This window comes from Schistocerca serialis, chromosome 2, assembly GCF_023864345.2.
Source record: "Schistocerca serialis cubense isolate TAMUIC-IGC-003099 chromosome 2, iqSchSeri2.2, whole genome shotgun sequence".
Lineage (NCBI taxonomy): Eukaryota > Metazoa > Arthropoda > Insecta > Orthoptera > Acrididae > Schistocerca > Schistocerca serialis.
The window spans coordinates 977,105,806-977,124,604 of NC_064639.1; the positions used below are offsets into that span (position 1 = coordinate 977,105,806).

At 39.7% G+C, this 18,799-nt stretch overlaps 1 protein-coding gene across 14 annotated transcripts in view; it reads right to left on the reverse strand.

Moving 5' to 3' along the window:
* Positions 1-18,799, reverse strand: part of LOC126458388 (protein bric-a-brac 2-like) — a 419,174-nt gene that overhangs the window by 312,585 nt on the left and 87,790 nt on the right. For all 14 annotated transcript variants that reach the window (XM_050095386.1, XM_050095393.1, XM_050095390.1 and 11 more), the window contains exon 5: positions 12,529-12,588. In XM_050095386.1, coding sequence (XP_049951343.1) covers positions 12,529-12,588 — 60 coding nt within the window. The remainder of the gene's footprint in view (positions 1-12,528; positions 12,589-18,799) is intronic.

The window sequence follows — 18,799 nt, forward strand, 5'->3', positions numbered from 1 at the left end:
ACCTTTCCCTGCTCCCACTCCAGCCACAAACATGCATTCTATTCCCCCCCCACCCCCCCCCCCCACCCTCTCCATCCATCTGTGTAGTCCTTTCCCTTCCTCCTCTGCTTCTCTCTTCTCCCTGGCCCCACCTCCTCCCAGCAAAGAGCTCTCCGAATACAGTGCCTAGCAGCCCACCATGCCATCCCTTGTATGTTCCTGTACACTCGCACAGACAGCACGGCATCATCGTTCCCACCGCTGCCATCCTATCCCTCCTCCCTCCACCTCTTCTGTGCCCCCACTATCCATCCCAGTCAAGATTGTTACTCATTCCAGTGGAGCCACAGTGTCCAGATTCCCGTTACCCACCAGGCCTCAATCTCCGCTAATTTCAAGTTGCCGCCACTCACACCTCACCTGTCATTCAACATCATCTTTGCCTCTGCACTCCCGCCTCGACTGACATCTCTGCCCAAACTCTTTGTCTTTAAATATGTCTGCTTGTGTCTGTATATGTGTGGATGGATGTGTGTGTGTGTGTGTGTGTGTGTGTGTGTGTGTGTGTGTGTGTGTGTGCGCGCGCAAGTGTATACCCGTCCTTTTTTCCCCCTAAGGTAAGTCTTTCCGCTCCCGGGATTGGAATGACTCCTTACCCTCTCCCTTAAAACCCACTTCCTTTCGTCTTTCCCTCTCCTTCCCTCTTTCCTGATGAGGCAACAGTTTGTTGCGAAAGCTTGAATTTTGTGTGTATGTTTGTGTTTGTTTGTGTGTCTATCGACGTGCCAGCGCTTTCGTTTGGTAAGTCACATCATCTTTGTTTTTAGATATATTTTTCCCATGTGGAATGTTTCCCTATATATATATATATATATATATATATATATATATATATATATACACTCGCACAGACAGCACGGCATCATCGTTCCCACCGCTGCCATCCTATCCCTCCTCCCTCCACCTCTTCTGTGCCCCCACTATCCATCCCAGTCAAGATTGTTACTCATTCCAGTGGAGCCACAGTGTCCAGATTCCCGTTACCCACCAGGCCTCAATCTCCGCTAATTTCAAGTTGCCGCCACTCACACCTCACCTGTCATTCAACATCATCTTTGCCTCTGCACTCCCGCCTCGACTGACATCTCTGCCCAAACTCTTTGTCTTTAAATATGTCTGCTTGTGTCTGTATATGTGTGGATGGATGTGTGTGTGTGTGTGTGTGTGTGTGTGTGTGTGTGTGTGTGCGCGCAAGTGTATACCCGTCCTTTTTTCCCCCTAAGGTAAGTCTTTCCGCTCCCGGGATTGGAATGACTCCTTACCCTCTCCCTTAAAACCCACTTCCTTTCGTCTTTCCCTCTCCTTCCCTCTTTCCTGATGAGGCAACAGTTTGTTGCGAAAGCTTGAATTTTGTGTGTATGTTTGTGTTTGTTTGTGTGTCTATCGACGTGCCAGCGCTTTCGTTTGGTAAGTCACATCATCTTTGTTTTTAGATATATTTTTCCCATGTGGAATGTTTCCCTATATATATATATATATATATATATATATATATATATATATATATATATATGTGTGTGTGTGTGTGTGTGTGTGTTTATCATCATCATCTACCTTGGTCACACATCCCTTCACCGCCACAATCCGTCTGTCTCTCGAAATTCCTCAAGGTCTCTTGCCACTTCAAATCTTAAGCTTGTCTTTCCTATGGCCATTTGCATGGGCTTCTCTTCCACTATTTCTCTCATGTGTCATTTCTTACTCCACCCATTCTAGTATGTCCAGTTCAACCTCTCTGGGTTTCCAATTCGCAAACCTGTATCCTGCTCACCTGCCTTTTTTTCATTATCCACATTTCCAACATATATGTGAATATATGCTCGATATTGCATTTGTTTGCATTTTGGTGGTACACCCCTACTCTGCACTAGGTTTCTCACATTCTGCAGAAATCCATGAACTTGCCTTTCTCTTTTACTAATCCTATATCATTCCTTCTGCTGTCTGCTATTATGCTCCCCAGGTAGTTGAAAATTTCCACTTTCTTTTCTGCTTTCTCTCTAATACTTTTATCTGTTGCTACTCTCCTCTTATTCCTCATTTTCACCATCACTTCACACTTCTTTGCATTAAATTTCAATCCATATTGTCCCTCCACTTCCTCTCATACATTTAGGCTTTCTTGTACCTCTCCTTAATTTCCTCACATTAAATAATCTGCAAATACCATTGCTTTCGTATTTTCATCTTCTGTTCATGCTACCGCTCCAGTCATTATACCATTCATATCAGTGACGCAAAGTACAGGGGATAGTGCACTCCTTTGCTTGACAACATTTTTTCTATTCCAACCAGGCTGTCTTCTCTACTTTTACACAACTCACACTCCCTTGATACACCTTGATACACTTCCTTTATTATTCTCAAACTCAATATATCAAGGGTTTTCTGAAGGGTTTTCCAGATCTTGCTTCCTTTCACACTGTCATATGCATTCTCAATGTTCATTAACAACATTATTAAATCCTTACCATATTCTTCTACTCTCTTGGAGCTGCCTTACACTGAAAGCAATATCTACTGACAAACTTCCTATTCTAAACCCATCTATTCCTCTCAGCCCCTTCTCTTACTATGTTCAATACTTTCTTTTCCAGAATTTTCTCAAATACCATGGCAGCATTACGCGTCAAGGTAACTACCCAATAATTTTGACGGTCAAAACAGGATTTGCAGGACTGTTCACTGTGAAGCCTCCTGCAACCGCCACATCCTCTGGGGGTGCAAGCCGTGCTAATACATGGCAGACAGGTCACAGTAAACAGTGCTGCAGCCGCAGGTACCTATTTGCATCTGCGTTGTCACATTTCCAAATCTTGCTATGCCTGTATTACTCCACTGACGGGTAATTAGTTCACTGCTCAGCCCCTCAACAGCCACTTCTAATCTGTGCTCCAGACTGAACATCAGCTGCCTTGATTCCACATTTTGGACAACAACACCTGTTGCTGTCACTATTCACCAGACAGTGCCATCTCACACCTTCACCAGGATCATCACCCACTGGAGATCCATCAGTCACTTCCGAAGACTGGACCTGCATCTTAACAGCCTATGAGTTTCACCACACTCATCACCACTACCGAGGATTATGGACTTAATCATAGCGGGCACCCGCTACAATCATCAAGATGGATTTTCAAGTTGTACTCGCATGTGGACTTTTTTTCTCTAAAGTTGTACCGAGTTTAGTTCACAGTTAATAAACAAATAGTTGTTATTGCAACGAGTGAATCCAATCACTGCCAACCACACCACTCGACTAATGTTATTATACCCACCGTCTTCTTGATTTCCTATACAGCCTTCGTCTCCTTATTTATTGATTATTCTGACATTTTCTGTATATGACCTCGTTACTCGTCCCACAATCCTCTTCCATCATTTTTGTCCACACTTATATCCATTTCCTCTTCCACCTTCTTCTTCTCCTCAATGTATTCCTTTCTTGATCTCTCTGTTCTCTCCTGAAACCACACACAATGCTCCATTTTTTCTGAGTTTCTTGCCTTACCTTTTTTTCAACAACTGTTGTTTTGAAACTCCCCCACTGCTCCTGAGTTGTGTGGGTATGAATAAGTGTGTGAGCATGCAAAAAAATCTTTTTTTTTTTGTGTGTGTGTGTGTGTGTGTGTGTGTGTGTGTGTGTGTGTGTGTGTGTTCAGCTGCTCAATGCCTCTTCTATGTGATGAGTAGCAATCTAACCCAATTCATATAGTTATTTCATTCACATTTCCCACTGTTTCATTTCTCTATCATGATACTTCTATTAAGCTACAAAAGTAAAGAGAACGTTTACACTGCCCCTTTTAACACACACTTTAAAAATCCCTTCACTACATCTATACTGTAGATGACAAAAGTACACAAAATTAAACATGCATGCTCTTCTGTGTCCTATCAAGCATTCATAGGGACCATTTTATTCGTATGAAGACCATCAAATGTAACTAATATGTCAGTTTGTGAATCATAGCCATTACTGAATAAAATTCTATGCATTATCTGATTATGCCTTATTAAAATGGATTAAGTACTTTTTTTAGGTAGTTTTCTTTTTACCTTTCTGTTGTAATATGATTTATACTCTTGGAAAGGAGACATTAAACATATGTCTCACTATCTTTAATTAAACACAATGCCAGTTTTTTGTCTAATCACACAGCTGTTGTTTCACTGTCAACTGTTGGAAATTATCTCATATATACAATTAGGTGAGGTTAAACAATGTAAAGTTTGCAGGGTGGACACATTTTCATTTATCCTTGACACATTAGAAAAACTATGTCAATGATAGGAATGATTACATGGTAGCAAATATTTATATGTCAACATGAGTTTAATCTAAACTGTACAGTTTATAACCAAGAGTTCTGACCATTAAAATACCGTATCGCTAACATAAAAAAAACAACACCAACCTAGATAGTACCAAGCTGAAGACTGATTCTTAATAAACCAGAGTTAAATAAATCAACAACTGAGCACTTTTTGAAAAATATCCCCATGAACATTTATGTATTTTTTCGTTCTTTGGAACCACCAACAAAAGGGGTTAGTCAACACATCTGAAGGAATGTCTTTTAAAACTCTGATGTAGGATGTAACAGCCTGCTCTGATGAAGAAACAAAGCTGATCTCAAAACTTTTCTTTAATCCCTGAGAATACAAAGTCGCAGGGTCTCATGTTAAATGAACAGGCTGTGTGTAATAGCACTCATGCCTGTTTTGTTAACAAAAAGTCAACAATTCTCAGTGTTGTGAGAGCTGATGGACTGTTATGGAGGAGAAGAAAATGTATTTTCTTTGGATGTTGCAATATCCGAGATCCAATTACAAGACACGAGAAACATATCAAATGTTCCACGAAATTTCTGGTGAACTGTCAATAACTTGCTGCCATGATATTTTGGCACATCTTCAGGTGTATACTGGCGAAAGTACACCGAGTTCCCCTAATTAAAAAGATACACTGCACATGTGTCAGTGGAGTTTTAAACAAGAGAGCTCAGTGTACTTTCGCTAATATACACCAGACGACTCTGTGCTGATATATTGCAGAATCAAGTTATAGTCATCTGCAAGATTGCCCAAAATTTCATGGAACAATCTATACGACACATTCCACTTGACAACATTTGTGCACCAGGTACCAAAAGTAAAGAGTAGTCAAATGTTCAGTCTGTAAGAAGAATAAGATGATTCTTGTAACTAGATTTTCATCTTGATATCACCTTTATCACGGAAGCAGCAAACTGGGAATTGCTATTTGGTTTGGCATTCATAGAAACAAAAATATTTCTCCTGTAGCACAGGCAGACCTGGTCTGATTTCAGTTGCTCTATCAACAAAACATGGCACCCAACACACACACACTCCTTAGAAGTATGTCTTCTGTTGTAATTTTCCTTGCCTTATCTATGTTCATCAGCATCATAGTTGCTGTAGCAAAATATACAAAGTGGAACATCTTTAAGAGAGACAGAGAGCCTCTCTTTCCCAAACTCACAAAACAAACTTTAAACTGTCTTGCTGGGTAGAATGCTCTCAAAATTGTGTATCAAAGAAGTGTGCCACTCCCTTACATTTAAGCGCCTTTTATTGTTGTACAGAATGAGTTCATAAACATTATGTCACAAGTGGTCTATATTGGAACGAATCTTGTTTGCCACTGACTTTTCATCATCCTGCCCACTGTTATTTGTGCAATAGCCCACACATTTGTCTTTGTGATATTTGGGCAAACAGGCAGCTCTAGCTCCATTTTTGTATAGATTGCAGACATATGTGCTTGTGTAAAACATTAAAAGGAACAAAAAACAGAAATTAAATAAAGGTGTGGAGAAAATGTAAACTACCATTTCTGTTACAGGTAATATGTCCTTATGCCTTGATTATGGGACAAATAGTACCTGGGGCATACAAGGAACACTTGTAAAATGTGAACAGATACATCATTTTTGCAAGGTGTGCTTGCTTGTAAATTTGACATTAACACACACTGGTGTGACAATTTTGACATCATGTAGTAGCTAAGCAAACAGCTAGGTAAAAGCAGGACACATTTGACCATCATGAAAGCAGCTGGTCACTAGCAGCAGTGCTGTCAACGAATGTGTGATAGTAGAATTAAATTTGCTAGACTTTTAATTGTTTATTGCAATATTAATAATTAAATATCTTTTATTCTAGTATGGAAGGACCAAAATCACTTCTTCTGCTGTTACTGGGTTAGGACACATCACAGAGCAGTCAACAAGTGTCCAAATGTGAATAAACGTAATTATTGAAAGTAAGTTGTATAACAAAAGTAAACAATCCAAAAGAAAGTAAATCATTGTAAATCAATGAAAATGCTAAGGAAAAATGGAGGAGGTGAAGAAGATTAAGGACATTCTCAGCCAATGTATGAAACTGCCTCACTTAAAAAGATGAGATGCATTCCACCAATATGAGATTTGTAAGCCACAAGCACTGCATAGCATAGTGGATCCAGCCAACAGAGAAGGTGTTTTAGGAGCACTCTGTCTCTGCGCAGGAGATGGAAGGAATTATGCCCTTGTCAGACAAGGCACTTTCACTGGCCACAGCTTCTTCTCCTTTATTTCCAGCTACTTATCCTCTCAGTGATGTACAAGGCAGTGTTCAATAGTGACGGCCCCATGGAAGGGATAGCACATTGTGCCATAGTGGATATCAAGCAAGTCACATCATCATCTGTTTCTGCCAATATGTCTGACAGAGGTTCTCACATGCTCAAGAATCCAGTAGAATATCACTTTCTTCGGGTGATAAGTTGCTTGAGATGAATTATACTACCTCTGATTGTAGGAGACCATAAACACACTAAACTTGCCACAGAGTTCTTTTATCACATATTTAGCTACAATGAGAGTTTATTTACTTTGAATTTTCTGCAATTACACGAGACATGCTGCAGTAAGAGCACTGATACATAATTTCAATACTAAGCTGATTTCAACATGACTACCTTTGTGAAAGTTAGCTGGTAGATGTTTGTTTGCTGTCTGCACTACAGTCCAACATTTGTCGAGGAAATTGCAACCACAAAAATACGTGTAGTTTCACAGAGGACAATTTTTGAATAACGTTGTATTTGCCTTAATTATGCACGCACTTCTACATGTTTCCTTTCGAAATACTATATGGTTGAATGGTTCCCTCATCATCTAGAAAACACTTCACATGGGCAAGGTATCGACAGTATTAAGAACTTTTAGCATAATCCTTGTTCTGTGTGTGCCTTCCTTGTGTAAGGATCTCACAAAATGAAACCCATCTACTGTAATAACAACCTTCAGTATTGATTGTATGACCTAACAGTCTCTTTGTGAAGAAACAAACAACATATATGATATGAAATCTCCTCAAAATAGTTCAGACAATGACGAGTAAGCATTGCACTATTGGAATATGTACATGCCTAATACACAGTAACACTCAGGTCACCAAACTGTAAATGTTTTGCTGCCACATTATTCAAAAGTACACAATTCTAAACCGTTAGGAGGCCTCTGAGAATTTTAAAAACTAAAACAACAGTGGAATGAAACTACAGATATTCTAGAGACAGAAAATGTCAATAATGGTGTGAGTAAGAATCTCCAAGTACTCTAAAGTCCTGCCTATACATATACACACCACAAACAATGAAAATTTATTTCTTAAGTAAACACGATGTGTTTATGAAATGATTTACATTGCGATAGTATGTACAGTTCTCTATTAAGCTCCCATGTTTACCATTCCCTCTACCAAATGACCATATATACATGGGGTGCCAAAAAAAACATCAAGATCATCACAAACAAGGGCAGGGGAATGTTCTAGTGCCAGTATTTCCCTATCCAAGTTAACTGCACAACGGTGCATAAGTGTACCCATGAACATGACTTACAATGACAGAGAAAGACACACACTTCCCAAATGTCACAAAGTCAAATCAAACAGGGATCATAAATTGGAAGTGATAAATGATTTGTGCAATTAAACAATGTGTGTGAGACAACTGCCAAATAATCCAGATTGTCCGTAAATCACACTTATATATATATATATATATATATATATATATATATATATATATATATATATATGTATTTCACTAGTTTTAGCAGGTGCTCCAAGTACACCATCCATCAAAATGATAAGATTTTCTCATTTGAAGAGCAAATCTGACACATGACTGGTTACTGCATGGTTGCTACACTTACACTGGTTTACTCATCTGGCTTCATCCTCTGTGTTTGGTGACACATACAAATCAATAATTGTTATAATATAAAATAATTTTGACTTACCTTGCATCCTACTACATGCACCCTCTTTTTTTTTAAAAAAAAAAAAAAAGGAACATGGGTCAATAGAAGAAACTTGATGTTATCCACTTCCTATTCATATATTCACTGGACGCTGGAGTCCTTACAGTTTGACAAAACATATAGTCACTGTGCAAATGCTCTCTCTCCCCTTCTACCTACCTACCTACCTACCTACCTACCTACCTAACTCCCCACCTCTATATCAACTATCAATGACTGCAATGTTGGCTTCCAAATCTCCATGTTCTGGCCATGATAGGCATGACCTTTCATGTTTCAAACTAAGTCTCTTTATTTTCTTCATAAATTTCTTAGTTGTTTAACAGATGTGTAGGAAGATAATCCATCACTGTGAATATGATTAGAGGGGAAATATTTGCATATAGTCCGCATTTACTTACGTCTCTGTTACTACTAATTAAAGAACGGTCATAGCCTTATCACCTAATCAGATTCTTAGATATCAATACAAACATATGCTGGAAAGTCTTTTGTGCCATTTCTGAGGAGAGGCAGAAAGAGATGATATAGGTAAACAGGAGACACAGAAAGTGTCTCCGCCAGTCCAGAGGAGATAAACATTCATTAACAGCTAGTTCTTTCACATGTGGCCTGGAAATTGTTTACGAAGTAAATAATATCCAACATTTCCAACTGGATGACACAGTTAAAGATAAATTAACATTTTCACAATACTACCAATGATCCTTAAAACAGAAAACTTAAAATTTCAGTTTTCTTTGATACCAAAGATCTTACCACAAATTACAGCAACATCACACCCGATGTGTGGAATCGGTTTGAAGTTGATGTACAGCAATCCAAACATGAACAGACCATATGTTAATGCAATGTAGTTCTCATTAACCCTACTTGGTAAATTTAGAGAGCCTGTATTTGAAGAAAATTGTGCGACCACTACACTGTCACCGTCTTATATCTCAGGCAGTGATCATGAGAATAAAATAAGACAGAAAAAAGCTGTTCTTCCCTTTGCTCAATAAGCAAATGGACTGGGGGGGGGGGGGGGGGTCATAGTGGTGGTAGTTAGGTGCGGTATACAAGTCAGATATGCTGACACTTCATTTTACAAAAAAATAAAATACCACCAATGATGTGTTCACAAAAGGCAAAAAATCAGATCTCTTGGGTACGCAGACCCACTAAAAACTAATCCACAATGGCATATACATGCTAATAAGATTACAAATCCCTACTGAAGATGCTTCACAAATATAAAGAAGCAAAATGCGTACTCAACTACAAACAGCCTTTCATTTAGTTTTATTAGATAACCACATTTCCAAGAATGTTACAGGAACTTCTATGTTGTCTAAAGACCTCCAATTCTAACCACCAAGCTAATTCTCCACATGAAAGATGATATTAATTCTGAATTACTATGATAGCCAGTCTAAGTCCCTACCTATGAATGAACTAATGAAGATGGACACATCATCCAAGAGTGGGGCTGCACCTCATCTGTATTATTACTGTTCAACAGCAGAATCCAGATGCAAAGTTACAGCTCAACTACTCCGTACAGCAGGTTAAATATTAGCAGCTACACACCATCATTAGAAAAACAGAAACATCTCTTAGCAAAAGGTTCAACTTTATAAATGCTCAGGCCTTTTAAAGAGGGTTTGGATGAAGCAGGGGACAAAATATCAGTATGTCTGCACCACACCACCACCTCCACGATTGTAGTCAATAAAGTTTCCAGACAGCGTATACCAAGATGTAGTAGAAGAAGAGACTACATTCCGTGGCAAACAGCCAAATGTAAAAGTATGAACAACGTGCACGAGAATCTATACAAAGGAAATACTTCCTTACAGGACACAACCCAACTTGGGTACAGTCTCACTCAGGCTTTTAGGCGAAGAGAACAAGAGCTACTGAAATGTACTGTTACAACTGAATGTTCACGTTTGGATGCTTAGATCAAGTATCTAATAAGGAGGAACTGTATTGACTTGGAGCAAAAAAGAGCTTTGTAGGACAATTAGACTAAAAGGAGGGATAGGTTAATAGGATTAATCCTCAAGCTTCATGGAACAGTTGATCTGGCAACGGAGGGAAAAGGGGGGATGAGGTGGGGAACAGTAGATGTAAGTCCAATGCTTGAATATAGTAAGCAGGTTAAAATATACGTATGGTGCAGAAGGTATGCTTAAATGAAAAGACTTGCACAAAATAGACAATTGTGGAGAGCTGCATCAAACCAGTCTTTTGGCTAAAAAACACCACAAAGCCACAAAGCTCATATTTCTACTCCAAAGAATCTCAATAAAATGATGATTACACAAACAACACCTAATTCATATTTCCACTACAAAGAAACTAAATAACATTTAACCATATGAGGAATGTAAGGTTACCAGAACTGATAATCTCCACACAGCACAAATTATAAACTGCTGGAGCCAACACAAAACAGAGTATATATATATATGATAAGGTACAGAAACAATTAACATATCAAAACTCTGGAAAAGTTTAATATAGTGCTAATATAAAAAATCTGAAGAAGACTGATCTTTCAAGTAGTTAAAAAATTATCACACTAATGTGTCACCTAGTTATGCTATATGAGGACTTCCCACAAATTAGAAAGGTCACCATTCCAAATTCAACTCTCAAAATACATTAAACGTTGCACAATTCAGATCATAAACTTATTAGGATTTACAGAAGATGGTTTTCAGATGAAACAAATAACTAATTTTGCTTTAGTAGGCCTATTAGCTGTAATTTACTGCAAGTAATCTTAAAAATAAAACACAGGGATCATAGTCTCTCAAATAATATACCAGTGACTGTACATAAGACGTATAAGTTTCTTGTACTTGCAAATGAGGGACAATAAAAAAAAGTGAAGGTAATATAAAGGAAAAAAAGGGCCATTATTCTGGGGACCACACCCAACTATGTGAACAACTAGTAGAAAACTGACGGATTTCACACAACACAATTATTGGGAGTTAATTGCAGACAATACTTAACTCGTTTTTTGGAATTTTCTTGCTTCTTTTCGGTATTAGATTTTCACAACCTATCAACAATGGATCACTGGAGTTACAGCTCAGCTCAGATATAAGAAGGATGTAGGAAAATGCAAACTATTGCAACAACGAATGATAACAGAAGTCACAAAAAACTTAATTTACTTGTATTAGTGGGGAAACAAATGAATAATTTCCTTAAAAGGGTAAGGTGAATTATGGAGAACTCACATTAGCATCACTGTTAAAAGAAGATTATTGGTAATACAAGCTAATGCAATTTTCCTGTGTTTTTCAAGTGACTTATAGATTTCAAGAGTAATACAGGTACCAAGTGCGACAACACTGTGAGTAGATCTCAACATGAAGGGGAAATGCATTAGACATATACAAAAATAGGACCAAATTTTGAAAACAAAATTCCTTTTGACAATATTACAATCATTGGACTGACAATTAACAATTACTGTTGACAATGAAGCCATTAGCAGAAAAATCTGCGAAATTTATGCCCTTCTTAACAACTCAATTCAATCCAAAAAGAGAACTACGGAGTTGTGATTCTGACTTTTTTTTAAATTAATATTATTATTAGAAACAATCACTGTCTCTTTCAATAGACATTACATCAAAAATTATTAAAGTAGTAATTGCTCCTCAGTTTGACGTGGGTGCATCCAAACACATTTTATTCCATTCTACACAGATAACAAAATACTGAAAACTTAGTTCCTTGCTAAAGATTGCTGACAGGGTCCTTAAATTGTTAATGCAAAGTAATGGAACAACGTAACTCAAGGAGTTTGCAAAAAAAAAAAAAAAAAAAAAAAAAAAAAGCTTTCATTAAAAAGCAATGTTCCTGAGATTTCAACAACTTAAGGAAAAACTTCAAGCCACATGAAAGACCCTGAACAGGAATAAAATGAAGATATGTCAAAGGAGTACAACTTTGGTATAGGAGCCGTATCTTTGCTTACTATTCTCCAAGTTAATTGTGGCTTCTGCAACAAATGTGCCACTTTTTGTAACCTTTCTAAGATATCAAATTAACAAAAGTACCATGGATGAAGCCAGAGAGCACACATTATAAATTTATAAACACATTTGTAAAAAAATAAAAATAAAAACTGAACACTCACCCTGCAGAGAATCTTGGCTCTGGCTTTCTCCCGACGGTCCCGGTTTCGCAAGGATCTGGGCTACAAATTACAAGAAAATAATTTTCCCTTGTCACGAACAGTACAAAAATGAATAAATATAATTCTTGTCTTTTAATTTAATTTTACTAACTGTACATAAAAGGGCCATTTATTTATTGTGTAACTGGACATGTGTCAGTGATACAGTGTCACAATGTGTCACACCATAGATATGACTTAGTGAAACAAAAGAAAACAATATAATACAATATTTATTACCCAGCCAAGTGAACTGGTTATCTGGCCAGAGTGGCAGCACCACAGTGCTCTTGCCTGAAAAGCAGGGAAGGGAGACAGTAATAGCATACACTCTAACACTCTTACACGAGAAGCGCTGTCACACACTACACATTTTTAAGCACCACTGAATAAAGTGCCTGTTTAGAACAATAACAGAAATAGAATGTGCTGTATATCTCACTTATGCTCCTCAGAACACTTCGCGGGCAGTAGCCATAATACCTTTTCCAGTGATGTCATTATTTTCCATAGCAGTGTCCGTCAATTCTTCATCTGCAGTTTCAGTCACAGATGGTAATACAGACTCTTTGTTGCAATCTATACCAAACGACTCTGTTAAATTATCTCTTCTCCTGTAGCCATCACACACTTTTCTGGTGTGATATACAACCTCAGAAGACTTCTCATGCCACAATAGAACAAGCTAACTTCACAGCATTGGAAAGCAGAAAGATTGCATAGTATGGTGGTTAGTGCTTACATTTAGTATCTCACAGTTCCTGGGTTCGATTCACAACAACCACTTCAAATCCTTTTTCTTATGGAAAGTTCTTGAAGGGCGTCCATTCAGCCTTGTGAGGATGACTGAAAAGCAGCAGCAAAATTGACGCATGTCACCGAAGTAGTATTTTGTCAAACGGCTTCACCAGGCAAGATGACATACAACATTCACTTATTAGCAGCGAAAGCATCAGGCATTATTTTTATGATGAGATAGCTAGACGCTTGATGCATTACGATTATAGATCTTATTCATTGCAAGATTCCGGACTGCTTATATAGGATTTAGGTTTAGACAGTACAGCAGAAATAGGCAGGGAGCCATTTTCTTGCAAAATAAAATATGGACTTGCTATGGTGTGGTGGTTTCCATGCCTCAACAATACAGATAGCTGTACAGTAGGTGTAACTACAATGGAGGGGTATTTACAAGAGAGGCCAGACAAATGTGTGGTTCGTGAATAGGGGGAGAAGCCTTTTCAGTAGTTGAAGGAGCATTATCCTGGATGACTGGTCTATCTGTCCTTGTAACATTGTTCAACACTGCAAGGCAGTGTTGAACAGAGTGAATGGCTGAAAGCATGGGAAAACTACAGTTGTTATTTCTTCCCCGAGAGCATGCAGCTCTACTCTAAGGTTAAATGATGATGGCATCCACTTGCACTAAATTGTCAAATTGTCAGGAGGATACAACCCCCCCCCCCCCCCCCCCCTCCCAGCTCGGACTCCTTATGAAGATGTCAGTATCAAATGTTCAAATGCGTGTGAATTCCTGAATTCCTAAGTGACCAAACAATTTCAGTATCAAGAAAAACAAAACTGGCACTCTATGGGTTGCTGCATATTAAATCTCTTAATCGGGCAGGTAGATTAGAAAATTTAAAAAGGGAAGTGGATAGGTTTAAGTTAGATACAGTGAGAATTAATCATGTTCGGTGGTAGAATGAATATGACTTCTGGTCAGGAGAGTACAGAATTTTAAATACAAAATCAAATAGGGATAATGCAAGAGAAGGGCTAATAATAAATAAGAAAATAGGAATGCAGGTAAGCTACTGCGAGCAGTATTGTGAAGGCTTTGTTGTAGCCGAGACGTACATGAAGCCAATACCCACCACAGAAGTCCAACTTTATATGCCACCCAGTTCTACAGATGACGAAGAGAATGACAATTGTATGGTGAGATAAAAGAAATTGTTCATACAGTTAAGGGAGAGGAAAAATTGTGATGGGACACAGGAATTCTTTAGTAAGAAGTAGAACAAAAGGAAAAATAGCAGGTGAATATGGACTGGGGGAAAGGAATGGAAGAGGAAGGCACCTGGTAGAATTTTACATAGAGTATAATTTAATCATCATTAACACTTGGTTTAATAATCATGAAAGAAGGTTGTACATGTGGAAGAGACCATGAGGTGCTGGAAGGTTTCAGACTGATTATATAATGGCAATACAGAGAGAGTGGAACCAGATTTCAAACTGTAAAACATTTCCAGTGACAGATGTGGACCCAGACCACAATTTACTGGTTATGAACAGTACATTAAAACTTAAGAAATTGCAAAACAGTATGAAATCAAGAAGATGGGAAATGGAAAGTTGAAACAACCAGAGATAGCTGAGAGTTCTAGAGGAAGCACCAGGCAAGGTTTGACTGAAATGGGGGAAAGGAACACAACAGGAGAACGGTTAGCTTTGAGAGATGAAAGAGTGAAGGCAATAGAGGATCAAATAGGTAAAACGATAAAGCCTAGTAGAAATCCTTGGCCACCACAGGATATACTGAAAGTAATTGCTGATAGGAGAAAATATAAAAATCCAGCAAATGAAGCAGGTGAAAGGGAATAAAAATGTCTAAAAAAATGAGGCTTACAGGAAGTGCAAAATTCTTGCCACAGCACCCATAGATATCAGTCAAGTGTGTATGAGATATGCCTGCTTTTGTGAATGTGCGTTTTCTTGCCTGAAGAAAGCTTTAGCCTCACGCTTAATGTGAAACTGCCTTTTCATTGTTCCTGTCTGCAACTCAACATATCATCTTTAAGGTAAGCAGAAATCTAACCTTTCAATTATGTTATTAACTAGGGGAAAGATAGGTATTGCATACAGGAAAATTAAAGAGAAGCTTTTGGAAAAGAAAAGCAACTACATGAACATCAAGAGCTCAGATGCAAAACCAGTGTAAACCAAAGAGGACAAAGCTGGAAGGTGTAACGAGTGTGTAGAGGGTCTGTACAAGGGAAATGAGCCTCAAGACAATATTACAAAAGGGAAGAGGACATACATGAAGATGAGATAGAAGATATGATACTGCGAGAAGAATCTGACAGAGCAGTGAAAGACCTAAGTCAAAACATGGCCCCCGGAGTAGACAACTTCCCTCAGAACAACTGATATCCAGGGCGAGCCAGCCATAACCAAACTACTCCATCTGGTGTACAAGATGTATGAGATGAGGGGCATACCCCCAGACTTTAAGAGGAATGTAATAATTCTTATTACAAAGAAAGCAGCTGATGACAGCTGTGGATGTTGCCAAGCTATCAGTTCAAGAAGTCATGGTAGAAAACTACAAACACAAATTCTTTACAGAAGAATGGAAAATATGGTAGAGGCAACATAGGCCCTGCGACTTATATAAGAAGATAGGTTAAGAGAGGACAAACCTACCCTTACAGCTTTCGTAGATTTGGAGAAGGATTTTAATACACTCCTGGAAATTGAAATAAGAACACCGTGAATTCATTGTCCCAGGAAGGGGAAACTTTATTGACACATTCCTGGGGTCAGATACATCACATGATCACACTGACAGAACCACAGGCACATAGACACAGGCAACAGAGCATGCACAATGTCGGCACTAGTACAGTGTATATCCACCTTTCGCAGCAATGCAGGCTGCTATTCTCCCATGGAGACGATCGTAGAGATGCTGGATGTAGTCCTGCGGAACGGCTTGCCATGCCATTTCCACCTGGCGCCTCAGTTGGACCAGCGTTCATGCTGGACGTGCAGACCGCGTGAGACGACGCTTCATCCAGTCCCAAACATGCTCAATGGGGGACAGATCCGGAGATCTTGCTGGCCAGAGTAGTTGACGTACACCTTCTAGAGCACGTTGGGTGGCACGGGATACATGCAGACGTGCATTGTCCTGTTGGAACAGCAAGTTCCCTTGCCGGTCTAGGAATGGTAGAACGATGGGTTCGATGACGGTTTGGATGTACCGTGCACTATTCAGTGTCCCCTCGACGATCACCAGTGGTGTACGGCCAGTGTAGGAGATCGCTCCCCACACCATGATGCCGGGTGTTGGCCCTGTGTGCCTCGGTCGTATGCAGTCCTGATTGTGGCGCTCATCTGCACGGCGCCAAACACGCATACGACCATCATTGGCACCAAGGCAGAAGCGACTCTCATCGCTGAAGACGACACGTCTCCATTCGTCCCTCCATTCACGCCTGTCGCGACACCACTGGAGGCGGGTTGCACGATGTTGGGGCGTGAGCGGAAGACGGCCTAACGGTGTGCGGGACCGTAGCCCAGTTTCATGGAGACGGTTGCGAATGGTCCTCGCCGATACCCCAGGAGCAACAGTGTCCCTAATTTGCTGGGAAGTGGCGGTGCGGTCCCCTACGGCACTGCGTAGGATCCTAAGGTCTTGGCGTGCATCCGTGCGTCGCTGCGGTCCGGTCCCAGGTCGACGGGCACGTGCACCTTCCGCCGACCACTGGCAACAACATCGATGTACTGTGGAGACCTCACGCCCCACGTGTTGAGCAATTCGGCGGTACGTCCACCCGGCCTCCCGCATGCCCACTATACGCCCTCGCTCAAAGTCCGTCAACTGCACATACGGTTCACGTCCACGCTGTCGCGGCATGCTACCAGTGTTAAAGACTGCGATGGAGCTCCGTATGCCACGGCAAACTGGCTGACACTGACGGCGGCGGTGCACAAATGCTGCGCAGCTAGCGCCATTCGACGGCCAACACCGCGGTTCCTGGTGTGTCCGCTGTGCCGTGCGTGTGATCATTGCTTGTACAGCCCTCTCGCAGTGTCCGGAGCAAGTATGGTGGGTCTGACACACCGGTGTCAATGTGTTCTTTTTTCCATTTCCAGGAGTGTATATCGAATGGAATACAGTCAAAATTCTGAAGGTAGTGGAGGTAAAAGAAAGGGAGTGAGAATTTATATACAACTTGTCGGAAATCAGATGGCAGTAATAACAGCCAAGGGACATGAAAGGGAAGCAGTGGTTGAGACAGCAGTGAGACAGGATTGTAGCTTATCCGCAATATTATTCAAGTAAGTAGTAAAGGAAACCAAAGAAAAATTTGGAGAACAAATTAAAGTTCAGGGAGAAGAAATAAAAACTTTGCCGATGACACTGTAATTCTGTCAGAGACAGCAAAGGACTCGGAAGAGCAGTTGAACAGAATGGACAGTGGCTTGAAAGGAGGATATAATATAAACATTAATAAAAACAAAGCAAGGATAATGGAATATAAGAGCATTAAATCAGGCAATGCTTATGGTATTACATTAGGAAACAAGACACTAAAAGTAGCAGATGAGCTTTGCTATTTGGGCACTGAAATAACTGATGATGGCCAATGAAGAGAGGACATAAAATGCATACTGACAATGGGAAGAAAACTATTTCTGAAGAAGATAAAATAGTTAGTACTGAATACAGATTTTGGTGTTACGAAGTCTTTCCTGAATGTATTTGTCTGGAGTGAAGACTCGTATGGAAGTGAAATGTGGATGATAAAACAGTTCACACAAGAAAGAAATAGAAGCTTTTGAAATTTGGTGCTACAGAAGAATGCTGGGGACTAGCTGGGTAGATAATGTAACCAACGAGGGGTACTGAACAGAATTGGAGAGTAAAGAAATCTGACCTAACTTGACTAAAAGAAGGGATCAGTTGACAGGACACATTATCAGACACCAAAGTACACCAATTTAGTATTGGAAATAAGTGTGAGGTAGTAAAAATTGTAGAGGGACATCAAGAGGTGAGTACACTAAGTAGGTTCGAAAGGATGTTAGGTGCAGTAGTTAATCAGGGATGATGAGACTTGCACAGGGTAGAGAAGCATGGAGAGCAGCCTCTAATTTGTCTTCAGACTGAAGACGACGAAGACGACGACAACAACAACAACAATAACCCATTTTCCACCAAACCAATTGAAAGAAAATCCTTGACAACCCCGAAATAGTAGACCTAGTTATTCAATTCAAGTAAGAAGACTGAACTTGAATGGTGGCAGTGCACGACTGTTTCAAATCTGGATTGCTGTACAAGAATATGTATGGCTTGTCATCTATAACAATCTGGTACAGCAAATCATATCCATCTTGCTGGCAAAAACATGCTCATCTGTTAGGCATTTTTTGGTCTGTGTGTTGGTCAGCAAGTTTCTCGGTGCTCTCCTTCCACAAAACTAGCAATATTCAA